We start from the raw sequence: 26,773 nt of genomic DNA, 5'->3' as shown, positions 1-26,773 counted from the left end.
AGGTTTATCCAAACATGAATATGATACAGTATATAATATTTTTCATATCCAAAACAACTTACTTATAAAGTTACTTGCATTATCTGATCATTTTGAGGATTTTTACCATGATTGTTAGTTACTTTTAAATAACACATGGTCATTCACACCATAGGAATTACATGTTTTGATGATCATGACAGATATAGTAGCAGCAACCACTGCTTTTTTTCTCAACAATGTCCGCAAAAAATACGAGAAAAAACATTCACTATCTAATCGGGATTGGATCGAAAAAATTAAATGAAAACAAATTACCGAATATTCGGAATGTTCTGATAACAAATTATCTGAATTTGAAATTAAAAATTTGGATTAAAACAAAATTATAAGACTATATATTCAATATTCTTAACATCACAAAAGGTATTAAAAGAAAATTCTATGGCTATGGAAAAATTTCCTAGAACATTTATCCGTAAAATATATCTTGAGCTCACATCAGTCGTGAAAGGTTTCATATAAAATTTTCATTTACGATATCTTTGAAAAATTAGTGGAGAAGTAGATTTAAACGCTTGTTTTCATCTAAAATTCGCTTTGAATAGGAATAGTTCGGAAACAGTTGATTGAAACGTTTTTTCTCAAAGGACTTTTTTTGTAGCCAATTCAATTTCCTACAAAAACTCACCCACACAACCCCACGGACTGAGAAATACCAATATCAATGAAAGGAAGCACATTTTCAATGTTATTTAAATGAGAAAACTATAAGGCCGATGATGAACCTCTAAATATTTTTTAACAGCCTTTTCCTTTCGCGACAATTTTTTTTTAATGTATAAACTGAAGATTTTTGAGTGAGCACCCAAAAAAAAATGTTGCCCTAAAATGACACACCCTAATATATATATTGTTACGTAATACGATGAAAAACTTTCATATAAAACTATCACAAGCGTTATATCTCTCCGAACGACCTATGCAATAGGTTTCTTTTCCTTCTTTATCTTCTCTTGTTATTTCTTTCTTTAGCGTTCAGCATTAATCTGCCATCATATTACACTCCATCTTCCTTAATAACGATTCTTTATTTCACTTATTTCCGTGATGGAAACGCATATGCAACTATTTGTTTTGAATTTGCGAACTTCTTGTGTTTTTAATGCGAGTCTACTTTTATTTTCTCATTTCTTCACTAGCTTTCGATCGTACAAATGAAAGATAAAAATCTTATTAGATAAATAAATGATGAAATATTAACTCACTCCATTTCCCGAACACTCGTTGTTCTTGTGATTGCTTGGGCATCTGTTGGGATCAATGTGTGGAAATAGACTCGTACATGTTTGATTGTAGCATATCTGCAAAAGTCAAACACAAACATTAAGTAACCAAGTACATTTATAAAAGTGTTTTTACTAAGATATTGCATCAGAGGAACCGCGTTTTTTCTCGAAAATCCTTACTAAATAATATGTATTTCACACACTGATTATTATTATTTCACACATCCCATACATTATTTCGCACACTTTTTCATAGCTTATGTGTTTTTCTTTCAGTATTTGCTGTCCAGTGATCAAGAGACGCGGTAGTGGTTCGACACCAAGTATTAAGAGGCTAACGAAGCGCGAGTCCTGCTGCACCCTACTATACGCTGTGACGTGACATTTTGCCCCGCCATTCGTACGAATCGTGTCGACCAGTGGACCGGGTATACGGCCCATTTTGACGCCGTTCGACTCGTCGGGTGTTGACTGAGTCGGAACGGGACTCATCGTCACGTAATTATAACTTTTATTTTAAGAATCGCGTATAGTACTTTTCGAGCGACAATTTACTAACAAGGAAACATAGGGAGGTCGACCCCTCCGATTTTGATCTAATTTATATATTGTAACGAAACGCTCTTGCCGACCTGGCCTGAACGCCGCCACGCGTCGGTTCGAGCAACCTTAATAATAAGGAGCAGGTATGAAGAAAACGCGGACACTGTGAATTCTGGTAAAATATAAAAATAATCAATTTTATTCAATTATTAGACCGAATTTTGACAAAAATAAAAGAAATTTTGCGCCTTGGCTCCCTAATTCGAAAACAATTTTGTGTTTTTTGTTTTTAAACTGTCTTGCTTTGTTTAATCGGATCTGGCGGGAAAAAGACCCGAAAGACCCGAAAACGTTGCAAATTCTCTGTCTGAGATAATTTTTTAATTTCTCAATTTTCGGAATTTGATTGTACAAAAATAATAATTAGAGATAAAACAATTTTAAATTAAATGGTCGCGTTCGTTCTAATCTCTCGATAAAAAAAGCTCTCGATTCGATGCTTCATGCTATAATTCGTTTGACGCGGTTTTTCCGATGTCCTGTTACGCTCGCTTTTGAAATCAAATAAGAGTATTTCTTACTTTTACAATTTTGAATTTCTTTTTACTCGATATAAAATCAATCTTAAACTATCGTTTCTTGGATTATTATTTTCTAAATGGGTCTAGATTTCCCTGTCTGGACCACCTCGGACAATGTTGTTCAAATGCGAATTTAATTCTTAATAATAGGATAAATTTTAATCCTCCTCAACAAAGATGTAAAAAAATGTAAAAGGGTAGGATGTAAACCACGGGCTATGGGATAGAAACGTCACCGAATCCCTCCGAGAGTCCGTGCATTTACCGGGTAAAGGTAACCCTCCGTCCACGTGTTATGGGATCGAGACGTCACCGAGTCGATCCGAGAACTCCGTGCAACGGAAAGCCGGAAATTTTTTAGAGGTTAGGTGTGGACCCTGGATTATGGGATCGAGACGTCGCCGAGTCGCTCCGAGAATCCAGGCATCCAAGGAAATAGGCAATTCACCGTCCACGGGCTATGGGATCGAGACGTCGCCGAGTCGATCCGAGAGTCCGCGCTACGGGAACCCCAAAAATTTTAAGGATAGGTGTAGTATTGCTGAGGCTGATGTAGAGATGTACTGAGAGAGGTCCGAGTTGATTCTTTAGCCAGGGAGAACTGTCTGCCGAATGAGTCGCGCAGCGCTTCTTATACCCCGTTCCCCACCATGAAATTCTCGAGCGCCGAGAATCTCAGCTTTCGATCGGTTCTGCGCATCTTTCTGTAACGCCTACTCTGATTGGCCCGTTGCCATGATTCACGCTCGCCCGTTGGTCGAGCGGGCTAACATACGATGCGCGGACTACCGCTTTTTATGATTTTCAGCTTTGTATGGTTTTTAATAACAAAAACTTCAATTGGATCAATTATTACTGAATTTCTTCTTCAATTTGGCATTTTTACTTCGTTTAATACGATTTGATTAATTACAATCGCGAAAAGTCACGTACGCGTCCTATAGCCCATCGACGCTCTCCCCGCGCATGCGTCGTAGTCGCTTTTTACATTTTTCATTGTGATTGTTTTTCATACTATTAATTTGACTTGTGGTCATTTTTCTTAAATTCGGGTTATTTTTCTGCAAATTTTGATCGTAACTACGTGCTCGGGCGACTTAAAATAATAAAAATCAAAAAGAATTAATTTCCGAAAATATAGCGCGGCGAAGTTCAGAGCGGTGCCGGTTGCCCCGCTCGGGCTCATGCCTACCGGCCTAAGATGGCCGCCACCTGTCAATAACAACGAGCGTGGTCGCCGCGATGTTTTGTCCGCGATCTAAAGATCGCGGAGTTTCGTTAGTTTCGACGGGCTCAGGCCGTCGCGCGAGCGTTTCGTCACAATATGTTGTAGTACATCGAAAACTAAGAGACACGTATTTTTTCTTATCGGCCCATAAACGGTTTAACGGGGTGAAAACAACCCCCGAAGATGGGCACCTCACGGGGTGGTTTCTCAGTTTTGCATATAAGCGCTTTATGTATTCGAATGAAACCAACGCTAAAATATTTATATTGATAAATCATCGAAAACGCGCCCAAGACTTTTTAGGGGAAAGGGTTTTTAAGGGGTGAACAACCTCTAATTCGAAAATTTTATTCTGTACCATAAAAACTATTCTTCCGATTCGAACGGTACCAACTGCATTTTGTAGAGGTCGAAAAATTAGTCGATACGTGTTTCGGGGTTTTTCGGAAAAATTCGCTTTTAAGGGGGTAAATCACCCCTTTCGTCGTAATACCTTATATCATTATAAAAACATTTTTATTCTTAATTATATTGTTGTACGGTAGCACAACCACTTATATATATTATTGGAATGTCTTCAAACTCGAAAATAAGTTTACCTTTGACCATATTTCTACGCGAGATCATCCCCGTATCGATAATTTCCACATCGCCCCTTTGTGAGTTACGATTTATTTATTATGAAGGAAATAAAGCATAGATTTAAATGTGATAAGCTATAGACCATAGAATGTTGTACATTCGAAAGGAATTCCTGCCGCAGAGCCCCGTTCAGAAAAATATAGAAAATTAGATTTAATTATAAAGTATAGTATGTATATCCATATTAAATGATGTGAACACTCCATGCTACGCTCTGTAAATTTATATAAAGAGGATGGATCAGTCGGTATATCGCAACCGTGAGTGCGAGAGAGATAGCTGCAAATTTCGAAATCGAAATTCTTTGACACAGTTTGACCGATTAAAAAAAGGCTCTGTCAGTCGATTTTTGCCATCGTTCTGCGTAGGCTGACAGAGCCTTTTTTTAATCGATCAAACCGTGTCAGAGAATTCCAATTTCAAAAATTCCAAGTGAGGTTAGTCGACTGATCCATACTCTTAAATGATACATCAGAGTACAACGGAATAAAAATATCACGGCCTTGATATCCATCGCCGATTACCAAACTCCAAAGTATCTTAATCGTGATTTTATCGTGATATGACTGTTATTCGGAAGATAGATATGTGCGTAGTTATAGTTGTGCGTAGGTTGTAGCCTTGTGCCAGCTGTCTCCTTGTTTATCCTTCTGCCAAGCGTGCTTATCTGGCTTGGGTGTTGCGTGTATTTTCATATTCCTCAAAGCAATTTTTGGAGACAAATATCAGTTCGTCACGGGATATTCAAGTGAAATATACACCGCTATTGCACGCGTAATACAAAATGATTGTAAATCCATTAAATGTTATACGACTTTTATTGATCACGTTTGAAGCGATGAACATTGCTGAAAGCCCAATCAATAATGAAGAGCGGGAATTGAAAGAAAATATCGAAATATTTTTACTGCAAAGTATGCAAGATTTTACCGGAATGGAATATATTGAAGAAAATACTTTAGATTTTCAAGAGCCTAATAAAGAGTGTGAGGCGAATCCTATAGAAGATAATGCGATGGAATGGAGTCATGGAACACCATACGATACATGTTCGGCCGATGAAGAAGATTTGAGCCTTAATTATAAAAGAAGAGCAGTTGAATTTTGGAGGAGCGGAAAGAAAAAGAACTTAAGCGTAGACACTGTTAAACACCGATTCAAAAAAGTGACATCTAAAAGTTAATTAAAACGTTGGGCTCATCAATTCAACAAAGATGGAACATACATGGAAAAACTAGCTCCCATTTCTCAATATACATTGGAAAATATGAAGAGTGCTGTTGATGCCGGCTTAATTGTTCATGATGTGGATCTTCGGAGGTGGGCCCTACAAGCACAAAAAGAGATGGGATTTGAAGACGTTCGGTTCAAGGCTTCCGATTGGTGGTTGTTGAAATTTAAGAAAGTTCACCGTATAACATCTCGAAAAATTAATAAATTTGTAACCCGAAAAACTGTAGAGGAAGGAGCAGATTTGCAAAGAGATGCAGATAACTTCGTTAATGAAATTAAATCTCTTCTTGAACAATATGGTTTACAAAACATATACAATTCAGACCAAAGTGGGTTACAATTAGAAATGCATTCAGGACGAACATTGGCAGTAGAAGGCACAAAACAAATCGAATGCCTTGTGCAGTCAGTGTCTTCGACAACTCACAGCTACACTATACAGCCCACAATATCTGCAGAGGGAAAATTACTATCGCCACTTTTCATTGTTTTGAAAGAACCTTCCTGAACATTTGGACCAATTATAGAGACGACCTTATTCAAACTAAGTAATATCTTTTTGACTGCTTCCAAGTCGGGAAAACTCACTTCAGGTATTTGTATACCCTACCTTCTTTTGTATTTTCAGCTATAAGAAAAAAAAATTGTTTCAAAATCTGTCAATCCTACATATGCAAAGAAAAATTAAAACAAACGTTATCTTGAATTTTGCAGATCACTTTAAGATGTGGCTGGAAAAGGTCTTTTTCCCTAACATCGGTTCAAAAAGCGTACTTTTGATAGATTCATGAAGTGGACATTGCACACAAGTAGTCAGGCAGGTTACACCGATTAGAAAAAGCATCAAAACAATGATCATACCAAAAGGTACAACCGGAAGGATTTAACCACTCGACGTATATGGATTCAGAATATGGAAGAATTTTGTTCGACACTTTTCAGACGCTGTCTTGTTACTCGATTATGATCTCAAACTACCTTTAAGAAATAATATAATCGAATTGCAATCTTTATCTCATAATCAGTTATCTTCTCCAAGGTATCAAAATTTGTTTCGATATGCTTGGTACAAAAGTGGTTATACAAGCGATAAAACTGAAAAATTTGTCAACTCTGTCAAATTTGCTTTCGGACAATCATCGAGACCTCAATGTGATGTTCAAGGCTGTGAGAAAGTGGCAATAATAAGATGTTCGTGGTGTAAGAAATTACTTTGCTTGCAACACTTTTTTGATGAATACCATTACTGCACGGACTATAAAACCTAGTAATAATCTGAAAACTATATTAACGTATTATAATGGTAGTTGAATATGTATTTTTGAGTTTGAACACATTCCAATAATATATATAAGTGGTTGTGCTACCGTACAACAATATAATTAAGAATAAAAATGTTTTTATAATGATATAAGGTATTACGACGAAAGGGGTGATTTACCCCCTTAAAAGCGAAAATTTTCGAATTAGAGGTTGTTCACCCCTTAAAAACCCTTTCCCTTAGAAAGCCTTGGGCGTGTTTTCGATGATTTATCAATATAAATATTTTAGCGTTGGTTTCATTCGAATACATAAAGCACTTATATGCAAAACTGAGAAACCACCCCGTGAGGTGCCCATCTTCGGGGGTTGTTTTCACCCCGTTAAACCGTTTATGGGCCGATACGAAAAAATACGTATCTCTTAGTTTTCGATGTACTACAACATATATAAATTAGATCAAAATCGGAGGGGTCGACCTCCCTATGTTTCCTTGTAAGTCTAATAACCGTTACCTTTTACCTCCGTATGCAAGGAGGAGAGAGAATTTTTGATGGTCTAATTTTGAGTTTTGATAAAGTTCCCTTTTGACTATTTTGTTTGTTTTTGAGAGATTTGGTGTTACCCACCACATTTGGCTCGGCAACCATTATTAATGTGGCGTTACTTTCCTGCTGTTCGAGCCGATCTCGCTCGCGAGAATCATTCCTCTCACGCCGTCTTCGAGTACCGAAGAACATTCTCGACCTGCGGGCGATTGAAAGAGCACGCTGGCATAGGCCATTTATTGAACGCCGCCCGTGTTTTTCCCGCCGTAGTAACCCAGAGTTGCACCGCCTGCAATACCATGAATTCGGGTGTCACAGTCCGTGTGAATCGGCGCTTCGTCAGGTGGGGTGTGGGGGAGTTTTCTGGAGGCGAGGTGCTGTTCTTGCCTGGTGGCTTATCGTTGTGGACCCACCGCGACATCCGGAGTCGTGAGGGAGGCCTCCCCTCAGCCTTTCAGCGCTGCCCGCCGGATCCCCAAGAGGAGAGATACCCGGATCACGGTCATCTAGTCGAGAGGAGTGTTTCGAGTGAGCGGGAGACGTGAGAGCAGCCGAAGGGTAATTATTATTGTGTAAAGAAGCGTAACGGGAATTATCCTCCGTACACGCTCCATTGTTTTGAGTTTCCCGCGAAAGCGCGAGCAAAGAGTCCGTACTCTAGTTCGCGCCTAGCGCGTGAGCGCTGTTGTACATGGGCCTAGTGGTGGGGAGAACGCCGAATCTGGAGGACCGCTCGTACGCACGAGAAGTCTCCTTCCGATCACCTCACCGGCGAGTCACTAATACCTCCCGATCATCGAGGTCCCTTTGTCTTTCGGCGTGCGACAAGCTGGTTCCTCGGTAAGCCCTTTCTCTCTCTCTCCCCGAATGATTAATGGAGTTGAGCATTTTGAGTTTTCGGAATTTAGTTCCGGTTTATTTGGCGTTTCGGGGAACATGTGTGTCGAAGTTTCGAGCGAGATTACGGCCGATACTTCCCGTGTTCCCCAAATTTTGTAGTTTTTGCGGCTCAGCTCCACTAACCGATTCGACATTAATTTGGGTCCATTCAGTATGGTTTAATTGACGTAATTCTATTGCACATTAATTAATTAAGTTTGAGTTTTCTAAAGTCGAATTTTAGTATCGAATTTTGTGTAGTACGCACTGGAATATTCCACACAACTACGTTTCTCTCTCTCCCTGCACGCATTGAGGCTCTAGCGAGCACGGTCGTTCGCGCGATGTTTTCGCTCCATCTCTCTCACATTTATTGTCGCGCGTCGTCCATGCGGCGATTCATTCTGTCTTTTGTATTGCGTATTTTTCAGCCGTTCCTTTTGCATTCTTATTCATTTCTTTTTTTCTATTTCGTGACGATTACATTATCTCCTGTTGCCTTTTGCGAGTTATCTAATAGCATATTCTTTCGATACCTTTTGTAAATATTATCTCGATGTTAATTTCTTTCCTATCTGATTTTCCAATATCGCCGCCTTTGGATTACCGGTACTGATCGTTCGGAAATTTCGGTGTTACCCCGCGCTTAGTCGAAATTCGCTTCATTATTACCTTCGATTACTTTTCGTCGCGTATCTTCGAGTTTTTCTTGCGGTCGAGAACTCATGTAGGGAATTATCTCGTGTCAATTACCTTTTACCTGAATTTACCTAAGACACCGGTTGTTCTGGCGTTGGTTACCTTTTACCTGTTACCTCAGGCATCTGCTCGTCAGTTTGCTGATTATCTTTTACCTACAATGCCAGAGCATCAGTCGTCGATTACCTACGACACCCGCGAAATTGCGATGCGATTACCTATTACCTGAATTACCTGATGAATTCGAGGAAGCCGCGCACGGAAACCGCGTTGTCGTCCGATACGTATTGGCCATGCGATTCTAGCGAGCCGTAAACTGAATTTCCTTTCCAATTCTTATTTTATATAGAATCCAATCTCGCGATTATTCATCTTGTCCTGTTCTTTTGTTTATTTGACGAACTTGTGAATAAATTGTTAATCTTTTTTGAATCGTCTGTCTGTGTCGCTTATTTGCTTTGCTTTGTGATTGCTACTTTTCCCCAAGGATCCCCCAGTAGACTACATACAGGTATGACGCCCCCCACTCCTATCCCCACTCTTTCCCCCACCACAACACCCACCCACTCCAAGCTATTTTTTCCCACTCCACAGGTAAACAGCTTGGTGGCCCTGTGTAAGGGGGGAAGGAGGGGGATAGTGTGAGAAGTACCATACCTGTATGTTTTTCTACTCTTTTCTTTTTTCTCTTTGGGAATAGAGGGTCGAATAACACTGTTGAATACATTTATATTGTTTTTTTTTTTATTTTTCACTTATATTCTAAATACATTAATGGTTTACAAAATATTTTAAAAATCCACATATTTATTATGATTACAATATTGTTTATGGAGTTGACGCGCTGCATTCTTTTATCTACGCGTACAACACCTCTGTGTACAAGCAAATCTACGATCCGTGAAACCACCACCACCATTCATCATATCATTTTTACGAACACTGTTATTTATCCGACGGGATGCGAAGGCTTTATAATATTGACGCACTATTTCATCATTTTTTCAGGGATTATCAGAGAAGAGATTGTTGAATTTATCCATACCAAAACCACAAGACATAGGGTGCAAAAAAATAACACAAAATTGGCCACAAACGTCTGAAGAATCACTTTGAAGTTGCTTAACGTTGAAACGGAAGAACTTGCAATTTCTCCGGAGTCGTTCGAGGTGTTATGGTATGATTGGTGGTAATCCGTAACTATCGAAGTACCATCCACCTCCATTTCAATCGACGTACATCGCGACCCAGTGCTCACCAGGCTTTGAGTGTTCATGTGTGTTCACAACTATTGCAGCAGGCCTTGTCCAAGTACGAGGAATTTAATCAGCCGGCAATACTCCAGTAGTTGCAATCGGTAAATAACGTAGAGCGTCTCGAATTTGTTGTGTGTTCATGCTCCGTTAGCAAATTGAAGAATGGTGCAAAGATATACTTTTTCACTTTATATCTGAATTCATAATAGAGGCATATCGCAGAGTTATAATGCTCATGAATAGTTTCTATTCCTTCAAATGAGAACTTCGTTTTGAGGAAAATTTATACAGGGGAAGCAACTCATAAATGAATCTTCACTCTTGTCGTCCGTTTCTGGATTTTTTTCTCCTCCTCTGAGAATACGGTGACAGGTACTTGATTATTCATCCGTAGGATAAATTTTTTCAACATGAGAGCCTGCGTTAATGCACAACGATTCGTAGGCTTCACAGCACCCAAACTATGTCGTAGACATCTACTGCGTGACGTGAATAATTTTTTGAATCCTGGGCATCCCCATTCCGGTTTTTCGAGACCGTTGATTTCTCGCGTAATTACATGGCTCAATAAATCGGCTTTTTCGTGACCGCACGTCCAAATAGTTTTTGCATGCCGTGCTATTTCGCGCAAATTGGCATAAAATTGTTTACAGGAGACATCGCCCTCGTACCATTCCAATCCATGGTGATGAAGAGTCAAAATTTGATTCTCGTAACGTATTATGCTGGGGAGTTCGTGGAATGCGTATGGAGGAGAAACAATCCAATGCATGATGAAAGGTTGATTTAGAGCAACGATGGCAACTTCTTTCGATAAAAAACGATGCCCTCTATTACGCATTTCCTGAATGTCGATGATTATTTCCATTTTTTACGTCCGTACTGAACAGCGGCGCGCGATGAACTGCACATTTTCTTTCTTTCTTTCTTTCTCTCATTTACGCAGTGTTAGTGCGTTAGCCTGCTTTACACGAACGTTAATAGAAGCTCTGTAAAAGCGAGCGATAGAAATTTCGCGCGTATATTTTCTCGCTCCTTTTCCATTGCCAGTTCATGAAATATATACATCTCAGTAAAGCGTGTGTGAGTTTTGAGTTCAGTAGCTTAAACGAACGATATGAAAACCAAGCATGAAACAATAAAAATAAGTGATTTTATAAAAAAAAATTAAATTACAATAATTCTAACTTAATAATTCTATTTAAATTAAATAATTCAGAATTAGTGGAAAGCTCATTACCGGCGTGTTCGGAACGCAATTTTAAGCAAAACTGCAAAGGCGTTTTTTTGTCGGTGCAATAGTTTTCAAATGAGAAGCAATAGAATTTAAAACTTCTCAGCAAATCAGAAGGTCGCTTGCCGCCATGATGTGCGACGCCTCAGTAGCGTAGAGTTCGGGTCCGAACGTGTTAAAGAGTTAACTTCGCGCCGAGCCTACGTTCGCGCGAAGGACTGTTTCGTTTCGAGTGACAGTTAGCTGTCAGCACTGTCTGCAGTAGGCTCAGTCAATGACATTCTCAGTCGATGATCGAATTCAAACGGTCGAATACGAAAATTGCTCAGCTCCAACCAACGATTTCAAAATGAGTCAAAATTCGTGCAGGAGTTCAACGAGTGAAATCTCAGGTTGGATAATGAGCTCGTAACCCTGCCAAGTAAGATAATTCAACAAGAAACTATTCATTTCGGTCGACGACAGAGAGAGGTTATTGATGACGACTGGACTCGTGAAATTTGCAGGGATCAAATGTACTCGTCGAAAAAGCTGCAGAACTGGTATGTTATACGAATGATTTGGGCACAGCAGCCGGAATCTAAAATATTTTTATCGAAAAGCTGAGGTTTTTTCACATACAAATGACTACGTTTAGTGTTCCGAAAAATAATTCAGGGGTTCGTATTTCCAACACGAGAAGTTAACAATTGCAAATTTTTTAATTTTCAAACCTCTGTAACTTAGAAACGGCTAGACAAACAAATTTGAAAAAAATCATGAAAGCTCACAGTGACCTGTTCTTTTGAAAAGCAATGACCATTATGCATAATTCAGACCCTCCGGCACAAATTAATTCCATAATTGGTGGAATGACCCATATATTTGTACGTTGCGAAAAAGTTTTACTTCAGTTTACTTCGGTTTACTTCAGTTGTGTGGTCTGAAGCACATTCACTTTCTTTTGTATAAAATCAAAACACTATTGAGTTATCGAAACCTTTTTATTTTTATTTTGAAAACGAGCGAAAATCGCGTAAATTAAAAATTGTTCAATTCGAAAACGGCGAGCGCAATAAAAATTTCCCACAATTGTCGAACGCGATCAAGATAATAAATCAAAAAAACCAATGATCCTGTAAAATCGATAAAAATTCAATAAATCGGATTGTTAAATTCTCCAAAGTCAAAATTTCGTGTTCTCACGTTTCTATCATACCTGCTCCTTTTTATTAAGGTAACTCGAACCGACGTTCAGGCCGGATCGGCAAGAGCGTTTCGTTACAGTATCTCTTCACATTCGAAATTTCCACTATTGAATATAGGAGAATTGAACTTGCTGAATGAATAATCAAAATCGTTGCTATTGCTTGTAAAGAAAATAAAATTTTTGTTGTATGAGAAGTCTTTAGTTTTGAAATTGATGAATCAAACTCGCCGAAAAATAATCTGGTAAATAAATAAAATCGCCGGGCATAGATTCTGATAGATCCTCTCTGCACTGAAAAAAAGGCGTAGTGCTGAGAACGGAGCCGTAGTTGACTCAACTAGGCCCTGATGTTGGATACGGCGAAACCAATGGCGTAGTTGATTCAACCTCCGACCATGGTTGAAGGGATTTTGTTAAACCAACTACGCCTCTAAATTGAACTACGGTTTCCAATATTTATCCCCATTGAAACATTTTTTTGAATTGAGGTTGTCAAATATTTGAGCTAGGGTCAACGATCGATCAGATTTGATTCAAATAAATTGCAGTATCCAAATCTATACACGCTTGAAATGTTTTGTGGGCTTGGGAAAAAAATATTAAAAAAATTTTTTTTGACCTAAAATTGGTTTTTCTATGTTTCTGATCACAGAATATTGATGTTCCGTAACACAAAAACCAATTATTTCAGAGAAAAATATTCACACCTATGAGGGAGATTCGATCTACTTACCTACCTAATTTCTAACTTTTCGGTCGTCTTTCTTTCTATACCCTCATCAGACAAATTTTTCCGCTACCTACGCTAGACTCTGGAAAAAAATAAATTAGATGCTACAGAGGAATCAGTTTGATAAAAAATTCAACGTTCGACCAAGATGGACTGAGCTATGCCAATATAGTATAACAAGGAACGGAGAAGAAATTTCTAGGATTGCAGTGTTTAGATCTTTGACATTTTCACCACTCCGTGAATACCTATTATATTTTTACATGATCATAAAGTATAAAATTAACTTACCAGATTATCACCACACGATGTCCCATCACGGACAAGTCCCATTGCTGGAACTTCAGACCCTTCCAGTCGCCCGGTTATAGCTCTATAAATAAACAACAAAAGTATTGCCATGAAGACGTTTACAGCGGAATAAAATACGCTCTAGGTTTACCAATGAATCAAAGACTCACTTGCACTCGTATTCCTTTCCTTTGATTGAGGTAAAGGTTCGCAAGTAGGGTTGATCCATTCCTCCTATCACTGGTTGTTTTTTGCCCATTTGACACTGGAGTGATCCGCATCTGACATTCCTTTTTCATCAATCAAACAAAAAATACAAACAAGTAAGACATTATTATTATAGTTTTTGAACTCATCTTGTTGTTTATACGCAATGAAAAACTGATACACACATCAACATTTTAAGCAACATTCACTCCCTTTGCCTCATCCGCAAAGGAATGAGGAGAAAAGTAATTTCTCAAGATGTCGATGAGGCTCCAAGGCCTGCTGAGAACAGAATTCGACTCTGCAATATTTTCTAATTTCCTTCGTTTTTTATCTCTCTCTATCGAAAAAAATGTTTTATGGGCACGCAGAAAAAAGACTGATACTATGAAAATCCGTGCAGAAACAACAGCCGTTGATACACTCAAAAATTTATCCCCTTGACAAGACTGTTCCATCCCTGCTTCTTAAGCCCTCCCTCCCGCCCTCCCTTTTTTTGCTCCGAGTGCGAAGCACTCGACAACAGGAGAGCTTGAGTCCGCGAGAGTTTTCAACGAATATAATTATTCCAAGTTCCGCACCCCTTGGAGTACTTCGCCGCCATGAAATTTAGAGCACACTTATCGAGAGTCGTCGTTGTGGAGGTTGTCAAAAGCAAGATTTTTTCAACCTGGTTATACGCTTTCCTTGAGGACTTTTTATCGTGATTGGCGTAAAGTTCATGGTGACGCACTTCTCCATTGTTTTATTATATTTAGGGACAAATTGAATGCAGAAATAATAATAATAACAATAACGATATCGATGGTGTTATCGATTTTTGTGAGATTGATATTCACGCACTCCCGCGGGCGTCGCCACCTCCTGGGCATTAATTATTAATTATCACAGGACAAGGAAAACGCACCGCGTACGCGTGTGGGGTGTCTTCATCGATCTCTATTTGATTAAACAGTCTCGATCCGGGCGCTGAAGCATGCACTCGCATGGATTCATTCGCAAATCATATCTTCACTTTTCGGTATTAATTGCGGGAATTTCACATCTTATTTCGGGCTAAAGCAATCTCAGCTCGTTTTTTCACATTCGGGATATGACTACTGGACATTGCAATAGTTTTTATTGCATATAAGTAGGGGTTTTCGGGCTCATCGTCGGCATGCACGATTCGGTCGTCCATTTTGTTCGTCACGCACGTGCGTGATGAACATCAGGTCAACTCATCTTCTCACTCGTTCTTCACACCTCTGGATAAATTGGCGGGCTTGTACGCACTAAGTTTGTACAATCTCCTCGGGAAATGATCACCAATAAATAATTGATTATTTTTCCTCGACTCACCAGCGTACTTATTATTTTTGCCACCTACACCAGACTCTTTATAAAAGCAATCGTTCAAATCATTAATAGGGCTTACAATAATGAAATTCATCCAATAAAAGTATTTGATTCATTCAGGAAGACATACAAGGAAAAATAAGCCCATCCGCTGGTCGCGCCGGGTCAAAATGACCCAGTGGTAGTTACAACGTGTTATTCGACTACCATTAGGTGTAACACAGTTTTCACAGGGCCAAAATAACCTTCTGATAGGTACGACATATTACTCGGTCATCAGTGCGTGTAACTCTGTTGGAGCTGGATCAAAACGACCTTATGGTAGTCCCTCTGATACTCAAGGCATTTAAGAAAACTAGGATAGGTTTTATAGTTTATGTTGCTTGCTAGTATCAGGGAAAATTTTTGAGGCGAACTTTATTTCTTCCAAGTCAGAAAATGTGGAAAGCCTCTCGAATCGACCGCGCATCGTCTTTTATACCCCCACCCCTGGGTCGTGACTTTCAGCGATTAAGAGTCGAATGCCACAGGTCACCACTACCATTAGGCCGTGTTGACTCTGAGAAAACTGTGTTACATTCAATGGTGGTTGAGTAGCTAGTAACACATTCTTACTGACATAAAATCTTTTTGACTCGAGTCTAACAACCTTACACATACTGGTGGTCGAGTAACATATCGTATCTACCATTGGGTCTTTTGGACGCCGGTTAAACTGCGTTACTTTTTCATTATATATGCTTCAACCCGGGTTACTGGTGACCGGATCTAAATCGAATCTAGAATATGGTGGGCGGGGGGGGGGGGGGGGCAGGGAAGTATTGGGAATGGTATTGAAAATAGAATCAGGATTTGGATGGATCAATATTACTGCTCAGGATTGAGCGAACCCTCAACGGTAGTGCGAGAAACTTCGGGCCGGGCTCGCGCGCTCCGTCGCTGGCGTCGCCAGTTCTCGGATACGCAATTTTCGGGCAGCGTGAAACTAGAGCAGCCGGGCGCTCGTTCACGCGTTTCCGCGGGTGTCGCCACCTCCTAGGCAATAACACCGTCACACAAAAAAAAGTGGTAAATACCTAGAACCGGACCCATCAATCTCTACGTATTTTGGCCCGCTGAATCCGCATCCGGGGTCAGATTGGCCATTGTACCTCCAAAATTTTGGGTAAAATCCAAAAAATCGAAAAAATGGCGGAAAATCGCTGTTAAAGGCATGATAAAAGTTGTCTTTGAACTTACTCGGGGATGTTTTTTATGTAATTTGATGCGCTGAATCTGAATCTGGAGTTAGATTGGCTGATACACCCCTAAAATTTTCAGTAAATTCAAAAAAACAGCAAAAATGGTCGAAAATTGCTGTTAAAAGCATGATAAAAGTTGTCTTCGATCTTAATCGGGGGGTTTTTTTTATGTAATTTGATACGCAAAATCTGAATCTGCAGTCAGATTAGCTGATATACCCGCAAAATTTTGAGTAAATTTCAAAAATTGCTAGAAATTGGTCAAAATCGCTATGATGGGTATGGGAAGACTAAGGTGTGTGGAAAAAAAACGATATTTTTTTTTCCTTTGAATCCTAGAAGGAGAGCTCACCAAAAATTTTTTTCGAATGGCGCTTTGCGTTTGAAGATTTTCCATAAGAATAACCCAGGAAATGATTGAGACCTCCGATCATTGTATCATAACTCTTCAGGAAAAAATTGCACAAAAACGACAATGATATGATTTTATAGAAAATCGATAGCTTATATCCTTTGAAAGCAACGTTTTGTAATCACTTTTTCCAATGATTACTCGCTCCGAAGGAATTTTAGATTTTGCCCCAGATTGCAACATTTTAGCCTTCACGCTCACCGGCACAGCATTGTCTAAAAGAGCATTATTCGAATAATAATAACGATTTTCTAAAAGATCAAGTAATTTTCTACGAAAAAGTTCCGAGAAGTTTGTTTGTGAAACGAAAAATTTGATGTCGACAATTTTATGAAAATTTTTTTTCCATCGATCCAACTTCGAAGGGTGGATAGCACGAGAATGGTTGCTTCAAGTTGAATGTTCATAAGGACTTTTTTTGGGGGGGAATTGATTTTTTATAAAAACATATCATTGTCGTTTTTGTGCGATTTTTTCCTGAAAAGTTATGATGCAATGATCGGAGGTCTCAATCATTTCCTGGGTTATTCTTATGGAAAATCTTTAAACGCAAAACGCCATTCGGAAAATTTTTTTGGCAAGCTCTCCTTCTGGGATTCTTTTTGTTCACCTTGAATCGCCTTTTTCGGCTAGATGCAAAGTAAAAAAAATATCGTTTTTTTTTTCCACACACCCTAGGAAAGACATATATTGATTCAAATCGAATACGCTCTTTTGATGCGCTGAAACCGAAACTGGGCGTCTATTTAACTCGTACGTGTCCAAAATCTTGCATCCATGGAAAAAAGCGGTTAAAATTGTTTTTTTACGAATTTCGAGCAACTCAATCCGAATCCAGCGGCTAGTAGTTCCGAACGTGCATACTTCAGCCGAAGGTCGTAAAAAATATCAAAAAATAGTAAAAAACGTCAAACGGAGTGACGTCTCCACGGGAGTGAAATTAGACTACCTCAAATCGCGGGCAAAATTGTTACCCGAGCCGAAGGCGAGGATGATAAGCACGTGGTTTGAGGTAGTCTACTTTCCCTCCCATGATGTGTAATATACTATTGAAATGTTTTAACCATGCATGATTCATCTTAAACTGTACACAAAAAAAGATCTATATATTCTTTATTCAATAAACTAGAAACTGGGGAAAATTGTAGAAAAAACTTGAATATAAAACTATCGCAGGCATGATTGTTCTTTAGTTTGAATTCTGCTTAATTGATTTTTTTTTTATTTTCTGCAAGTAATATGAGAAGAGAAAAATCTTCTTCGATCTTAAACCGTTCTTCTCTTGTAACGAATTCTTTCCTCTTCGAACGATCAATGCAGCAGGTTTCTCTTTCTCTTTCTCTTGGCCACCCTTTTTGAACATGAGGTTTTTTCCTCTCTCTGCTGTCCCACAAAAATAAAAACAGGGATTTTTGTGGAACCTGATTGTTGACTAAAGAGTGATGTTGCAATTTTGAGATTGCTACAAATTTGCCATCGATGTTCCGATGTTACGTCCAGAAGGGACGAACGTAATTGGGACATTTACTTACAAGGAACATCACTTTAGTGTCCCCCTCCGATTTTCTTGAAACTGCTGTATGTGAAAGAGCATTCGAAAGTAAGAGACACGTATTTTTTTTTATCGGCGGAAAAACGGTTTTAAGGGGTGAAACCACCCTTGAAAGTAAGGCATGTCAGGGGGTGATTTTGCAGTTTCACCAACAAGCACTCAACTGATTTTCATAAAACCAAAACCAAAATGTTTCTTATCTGAAGTGATGAAAAGTTCACCCTGTGCACGAAAAAAAAAAAAAAAACAGGGGGTTAACCACCCTTACATTCTTATATTTCTCACGCCACAATGAAAAGGAACGAATATGATGGAATGAAACGGGTTCTATTTTCATGAAAACATGAAAATAAAGTTCACGTGTTTTTGTATTTTTGCAAAATAGCAGTCGTAAGGGGGTAAACTATCCCTTTTTTGAATTTTCGTACTGTATGTGGCTTATTTCTGTTTTACATGTTTTTTGCTGATTCGAAATATTATAATAATTTCGAATCAAGATTTTCTGAGGTATCGAAGTCAATACAAGACTCTGAAAGGGTGAATCTTCCCCACTCGATTTTCCTCTTTATTCGCTATTTCAAAATTTCTCCCTGTATTTCGTGCAATTTGGTTGCTCTGCATCGAAATTACGAATTTAATAATTTTAGGAACATATAAAACTCGTATTGACCTGGATGGAGGCGGTTTGGCGGGGGAGGGGGGGGGGGGGGGGGAGTTCCCACAACTACTTTTTCGGTGATCATAGAAAGCTTGTAAACTGCACATAAATGAATAGGTACCATGCTACAGATAAAAATGTCTCTATAAAACACTTTCTTAACTTTGACGGAAAAATAGAGGCGTAGACATATGACCCCGGTGTTTGTGCTAGATAAAAATGTTATCAAGTAGTTATGATCACCTGATACTTTTGGCATTCTCACACACCGAATGACATTAGTCATTCCGAATATTCTTGAGTCATGCATCAGATAAAAACGTTATCAGGCATCGTGAGATTAATAAATATTTTTTTCTTCTGATACTTATTTTCGAAGGCGGTAACCATTAGCATTGTACTAGTGCATATTTAAGTGAGCTCCAAATCGTGCCTGCTTTTTCTGTGCTTTTGGTGTATTGCGCCTACTACTTTTACCAGCATGAAAGTCAACTCAATCAACGTTATCAAATTGTTACTGGCTACATTTGAGGATATGAACATTGCACAAACTCCTGTTAATAATGCAGAAATAGAGATGAAGGAGAATTTCGAAAAAATTATAATCGATTCTATGCAAGATTACAACGGGATTGAGATGACACAGGAAGAAACTCTTGATTTTCAAGAACCATTTAAAGAGTTCGAAGCAATTGCTGTTGAAGATATCATATGGTAAAAGGATGATGATATCGATTCCGACGCTTGTTCTAGTGACGATGAGCTGAGCTATGATTATAAAAAAAAATCTGTTGAATATTGGAGATCTGGTAAAAAAAGAATTACAGTGTTGAAACCGTCAAACAAAAATACAAATCTGTAAAATCCATACGGCAGTTACGACGCTGGGCACAACAACTGAACAAGGGTGGCACATATAAAGAAAAACTAGCTCGAATTTCTGAATACACATTACGGAATATGAAAACTGCTGTAGACGCTGGTGTCATTGTTCATGATATTGACCTTCGAAAGTGGGCCCTACAGGCACAGAAAGAAATAGGCCATGAAGATATACGATTCAAAGCCTCTCATAACTGGCTATGGAAATTTAAGAAATCGCATCGCATTGTTTCCAGAAAAATTAATAAATTTATAACGAGAAAAATTGTGGAGGAAGAAGCGCTTCTGCAAACAAATGCGGACAAATTTGTTCAAGATGTTAAATTACTAATAGAAAAGTATGGGTCAAGCAATGTATATAATTCGGACCAAAGCGGTTTTCAACTGGAAATCCATTCAGCACGAACTTTAGCGATGGAAGGATCGAAAAAAGTTGAATGTGTTATACAATCAGTATCTTCAACGACCCATAGCTACACGATTCAGCCAACAATAAATGCCAACGGGAAACTACTTTCTCCTTTATTCATAGTATTAAAGGAAGCAAAAGGTGAATTTGGACCAAGAGTAACGAACGAATTGTTTAAGCCAGATAACGTCATAGTAACAGCATCGAAAACTGGGGAACTTACTTCCGGTGCATATTATCGTTAAGGGTGCATCAACTTTTTCCAAAATATAGTTATAAATATATAATTTGTTATATGTTTACAGATCATTTTAAAATTTGGATGGAAAAAGTTTTTTTTCCGAATGTTGGAAGTGAAAACGTATTACTGATTGATTCCTGGAGTGGACACTACCCCAAAGTTGTACGTGAAGCCACCCTCATGATAAAATAATCATCACCATGATTATCCCAAAAGGTACAACTGGAAAAATTCAACCGCTTGATGTATTTGGATTTAGGATATGGAAAAATTTTTTACGATATTTTTCAGATAGTGTTCTATTAGTGGATGCTGATATAAATTTACATTTGAGGAATAATATAATCAAACTGCAATCTTTGGCCCACAATCAATTGTCATCTCCACGCTATATCAATCTTTTCAAATATTCATGGTTTAAAAGTAATTATATAACGGAAAAAACGGAATATTTCGAAAATCCTGTTGATTTTGGGTTCGGTCAATCAAAAACACACTGTGAAATACCTGGTTGCAATAATATAGCGATTATAAAATGTGCATGGTGCAAAAAATCTTTGTGTTTGAAACATTTTTTTGATGAATATCATTATTGTACAACGTATGAGCCATAATTACTGGAAATCATAGGTTTTATTATATTTTATTTCGATATATGTACTTATCTAATAAAATCCGATTGTATACTATGAGACGGTTAATGAATTGTTAATGTGTATTGAAGTTTGATTTAAAAAAATTTAGTTAGTAAACAAGATCAACAGCATGGAACTTATTCAGACTTCAAAGTTGAATCGTTGTAAATATCAAATGGCTCCCCTCCTCCTTTCCTTGCCCCGCCAAAATTGAGGTCAATACGATTATTATACGTTCCTAAAATTATTAAATTCGTAATTTCGATGCAGAGCAACCAAATTGCACGAAATACAGGGAGAAATTTTGAAATAGTGAATAAAGAGGAAAATCGAGTGGGGAAGATTCACCCTTTCAGAGTCTTGTATTGACTTCGATACCTCAGAAAATCTTGATTCGAAATTATTATAATATTTCGAATCAGCAAAAACATGTAAAACAGAAATAAGCCACATACAGTACAAAAATTCAAAAAAGGGGTAGTTTACCCCCTTAAGACTGCTATTTTGCAAAAATGCAAAAACACGTGAACTTTATTTTCATGTTTTCATGAAAATAGAACCCGTTTCATTCCATCATATTCGTTCCTTTTCATTGTGGCGTGAGAAATATAAGAATGTAAGGGTGGTTAACCCCCTGTTTTTTTTTTTTTTTTCGTGCACAGGGTGAACTTTTCATCACTTCAGATAAGAAACATTTTGGTTTTGGTTTTATGAAAATCAGTTGAGTGCTTGTTGGTGAAACTGCAAAATCACCCCCTGACATGCCTTACTTTCAAGGGTGGTTTCACCCCTTAAAACCGTTTTTCCGCCGATAAAAAAAAAATACGTGTCTCTTACTTTCGAATACTCTTTCATATACAGCAGTTTCAAGAAAATCGGAGGGGGACACCAAAGTGATGTTCCTTGTTAGTTTTTGCTGCCTCCAACCCGCAGTGAAGCTGCAGGATTTTTATTGAATATTGAAATTTAAAATAGTTGACGGTAGTCGTGGAACACGAACTAATACCGGAAAGTAGAGAAGTGCCTATGTGGTCCCGTACGGGCCCCAGGAAAGATTGACGGGATCGCTCAAGGGTTTGAAGAAATGGCTGAAAGCACAATTTAATTGGAACCTAAGACAGTTTATTAAACAGAGTTTGATATTGCGGTTGATAACAAAACGGAAATTTGGTTCGGAACAAAAGAGATTTACGCTGGAAGACTTACTTTACGGCCGACGGAAACAATCCTTCCGTCGTCACTCAGACAGTACCGCGCAACAATTGACGCGCGGTCGCACTCACACTTACACTACAAAGAAGAAGATTTAGAATTGTTGAGAAATGGTTCTTGTTTTACACTAATGAGTCGCGAGACTCGACAAGAGAACGTCCGTGAGGCAAGGGGCAGTGTGCTCACTTCGCGTTTGTTATCAGAGGCTAGGTTTACGGATCCTCTATGCAGTTTCACCGATCTTTCAGGATTTACTAAACCGCCGCGAGTTGCTAACCTACGGAGTTATCCACGTGGACGACCGAATGTCAGTTAAGAATCAAACGGAACTGATGTACAAAAATCCTCGCCACGGTGACGAGAGCTCGAAAGCGATCGTCGTGACGGGGTTTTCAGCATCTCAGCACTTTAGTCGTTCCCATGGATAGGTCCCTCGAACTCGCGATCAGGCGATGCTGATCGGGCGGATTCCGAGGGCTTTCGGCCAGCGGCGATACGAGGCCAATGCACAGAGGTCGCACTCAAGGACGCTCCGTTGTCAAGTCGCGCAGTTGTCAGAGGAGGCCGTCGTTACGAACCGCGTATATTGAAATCAGACGCGGGACGTGACACCGAATACTTCATTTTCTCCAATACCATTTCTAAATTTTTGTAATTTTCTTTCAGTTTGGTGGAGTGAGCTATTGGAACAGAAGCATATGTGTTTCCGTTGTGGAGTAGAATGGCTTTGAGACTTTTTTTTGACGAATCAATGAAGAGTCAGTAGTAAGGCTATACCAGTTCTAACTCAGGGATCTCAGGGGGGAGCGGGGACGGGGGAGCGCGGGGACCGTTGCGGGGCTGCATGGTATGTGGAGGGGGAAGGTTCTCGGACAGCGGGGGTGCGGCGGCACTTTGATGACAAAAGATTGCCGCACTTCTCGAATGACTGATTTATGTTTCCGGTGTGATCATCAGATTGCATTGGACGGAATTTTCTTTTGAAAAAGTGACCTGCTCTTTTCGAAAATGATCTCAATTATCGGACCAAAGCACTACTCTAATGACAAATTTATGTGTCCTACATATTTTTGCATTCCTGAGATGGTGCCAGTTTCCATGAGATTTCTTTTTCAAAATGCCCCTCCCCCGACTTTTCACTTGAGACTTGTATCTTTGAAAAAATATATTGTTATTCCGAGAATTGCACGTCACACGACGTCTAATGATAAATGTCCAGTGTTACATATCTCTACATTCCTGAGACGGCGCAAGATCCGACGAGATTTCTTTTTCGAAATGCACCTGCCCTTCCCCGAACTTTTGACTTGAGAGTTGTTTGAATGTTTTCCGAGAAAAAAAAAATTTTCACATCGAACGCTTATTCTGAAAGTAAACGTCGCGATGGAAAGGTGTGCTAGTATGTATGCTATCCATCCAGCAAAAGATCCATCGACATTAACGGAAAATGAACTTGAGTCATTGCCGAAGGCTTTGCTTTTAAAGTACTATAGTAATTCTATTCCTACGTTATGGGATCGTTTACCCAAGTATTTGCAGTGTGATGCTGATGTGCAATCATATCAATTGTGTTTCAATCATTTCAATCAACCCTGGGTGCGAACTCATGTTGATTCAGCTAGACCCAGACGTAGAAATTGTGAAAAGTGCTCGATTATGGAACGACTTGTAAACATCTATGGGACTTTACGGATAAAAAATCCCTGTGAAATGACATCGGAGGAGCTCCAAATTATATCTCCAACCATCTTCAAGGAATACTTTGGTGAATATACAGATATTCTGTGGGATCGTTTACCCGAATACTACAAATCCGATAGTGAGATTGCATTATTACGTCGTTGCGTTGAACATTGGAATGTATCATCGATGGACGATCATATTGACGGTCCGGCTCCGCAACGTCGAAATTGTAGGAAATGCTGTGAACGTGTTTAAACAAGTTTAGAATGCACGTGTTCATAAAGTCGGCGGAATCAAAGAGCCTGTACAGAAAAAAGGACCACCGGAAGAGATTGGATCGATTCCAATATAGATCACGTTTGAACCTGTTTGAAAGCGTGTGGAAGGGGATGGTTCAGTTTTGGGGTAGGGATAGATGGAAAAACTACAAATAGCAGAGTCCAGAAGAAAAAAGCATCACTTCACGTCTTCGTAAAGTTGAGTCAAGACTTGCTCTTTAAAGAAAATCTCAAAAAACTATATCCATAATGGAGTTCTCCGCCATCAACAATATCATTGCAAAGTCAGAGTATCTCCCCGCCAAGAAGCTGAAAGAACTCCAAGTCAACGAGGAATATCTCATCTCGGACGTGAGGACAGCAAATACCAAATGGGGAAAAAGATACGTCGCCGAAATCAGGAATGAATTCACCGTATTCCTGCCACCGCGAGTTGTCAAGGCATTCGACCAGAATCCAGCGGTATTCGAGAAACTTCTGGAAACGGCTCATTGTGGACAACTATACATGAAATATCTCGGTGGTGATTGGAACGCTATTGAATTTTCTCAAAGAGATTTCTAATATTCTCAACGCAAAAAATGTATATATCTGAATCACCGATGAAATGTATGTTGAAGGAGGAGGAGGAGGAATATTGTATAAATAAAATTACACATTTATGAAAAAATTGTTTTGTTTATTCCAAGATCCCTCTATTACATAATGCATGATATACGTATAACCAGCTTTGCAAAGATTTTACATTCTTCGTTGCACAATTAAATTTCGATTCGTTGATGTGGTGGTGATGGTCGCATTTCGATGGACTTTTCGGCAGTTTTTTCAACGATGGGCAGTCCAAAGTCTCCAAATCGACAATCTCCGTTGACAGATCCAAAAAGTTCGTCAGCCATAAAGACTTTTCGCCGCCTTTTACGAAGATGGTATGAGCGCCGCGTAAGATAGTTTGAATTATTCCTCTTGCAGCATCGTATGGTATTACACCAAAATCCCATGGCAATCCATGAAAATTACGTTCCAGCCATTTGTTTGTCGTTTTATACTTTGTCGGCAGAGAATCCCATGCATACGGTGGTGCGAAGAAAAGTGTGAGAGGTTCAGCATTCTTCACGTCCGCACGAATGATTGAAATTTCTTTGAGTATAAACTCATTGATGGGTCCTTTGAAGCCTTGTAGATCGATGACAAAATCCATGATGACTGTTGGCCGAAGAAGTTGATGGTACGGTTTTATACCAATTTTCTCACCCCACCACTCACAGGATTGTATTCAACGATGCGATCGTGTAGAATAAGGCAGTATGCGCATGTTTGTGCTGGAATATTTGTGCTTGTTTCAAATTCGAGGCGCACATCAACAGGTCCAGACTTGAGAGAATCGTTCTGCTTCGAGCAGTCAATCACAATGAGAGGTGCAAATTTGAGAAAATCCGCTTTTGTAAGCCATGGTTCGGCCTCCTTATTGTAGTACATCGGTTGAAAGTTTGTATACATATCGTAGAGTACTGCATACTGATTTTGTTCTATATTCAAATTCATATTACCATAAGGATAACATTGTGAATTCAAGTATAATTTTACATCAGTAACGTTGCAATGATCAAAATTACTCGCATTTTGCCTCTTATTATTCTTTCGTCCTGTTTGGAATGCCAGGATCACATATCGAGGTTTTTCCAGCTGCGTTGATGTCTTGACTGACCACACGTGTTTCGATGTCGCCGGTAACATTGGATATTCATACAATTCCCACGTACGAAAACTCATTGGAATTGGGGTATCTTTGGCGATGAATTTCAGCAATTGAATTTTCCGTTTATCCGCCACGGTGACGTATGGAACGAGCCATTCAATTTTCCGTAGTGTAATTTTATAATCTTCAGCGGCTGGTTGAACTATGGCATTATCATCGGAACGTGATCTAGTCAAAATCAATTCGTGCTTTGCATTCACCACCATTTTTCGATAATCTTCAGCAAATCCCAGCAGCATGCTCAGTGGTATGCATACGTCAAAGATGCCTGCTACGTCTACAATTTGTTTAGTCTCCTCAACATCGAGCCAACCGGTGTTCTCAAGCATTGCACTTCTCGCCGACGAATGAGATGTATATCCTTTCATAAGAGATGTGATTCCCACATTTTTATTACGATCGATTTCAACTGCGTTAAGTTCATAACGCACCTCCTCGAATAAATGACAAATGGCATTGTTGACGAGGCTCGTTGCAGCTAACGCTGCACCATCCGCCTTTGTCAGTTTGCCGCAAATGTGAATTGAACTTTTGCTCGGTAGAATTGATAAATCTTGATGTTGGATTGAAATACGTATTTCATCACTATTGTTGTATGTTGACGATGCGTATGGTTGATGAGCATGAACCTCATAATGTATGATGGATTCGTCAAACATGACGGGTGTCTGGATGTTTACGATTTCTT

At 39.0% G+C, this 26,773-nt stretch overlaps 1 protein-coding gene across 20 annotated transcripts in view; it reads right to left on the bottom strand.

The window, feature by feature from the left end:
* Positions 1-26,773, bottom strand: part of mmd (mind-meld) — a 619,790-nt gene that overhangs the window by 279,475 nt on the left and 313,542 nt on the right. For all 20 annotated transcript variants that reach the window (XM_043427306.1, XM_043427287.1, XM_043427309.1 and 17 more), the window contains exons 16-18: positions 13,752-13,871; positions 13,582-13,663; positions 1,248-1,343 (exon numbers count right to left, since the gene is read on the bottom strand). In XM_043427306.1, coding sequence (XP_043283241.1) covers positions 1,248-1,343; positions 13,582-13,663; positions 13,752-13,871 — 298 coding nt within the window. The remainder of the gene's footprint in view (positions 1-1,247; positions 1,344-13,581; positions 13,664-13,751; positions 13,872-26,773) is intronic.

Source organism: Venturia canescens, chromosome 8 (assembly GCF_019457755.1).
Source record: "Venturia canescens isolate UGA chromosome 8, ASM1945775v1, whole genome shotgun sequence".
In the NCBI taxonomy this organism is placed as follows: Eukaryota; Metazoa; Arthropoda; class Insecta; order Hymenoptera; family Ichneumonidae; genus Venturia; species Venturia canescens.
Note: the sequence above shows the minus strand (reverse complement) of the source record. Positions and strands in the feature narration are given on the sequence as shown.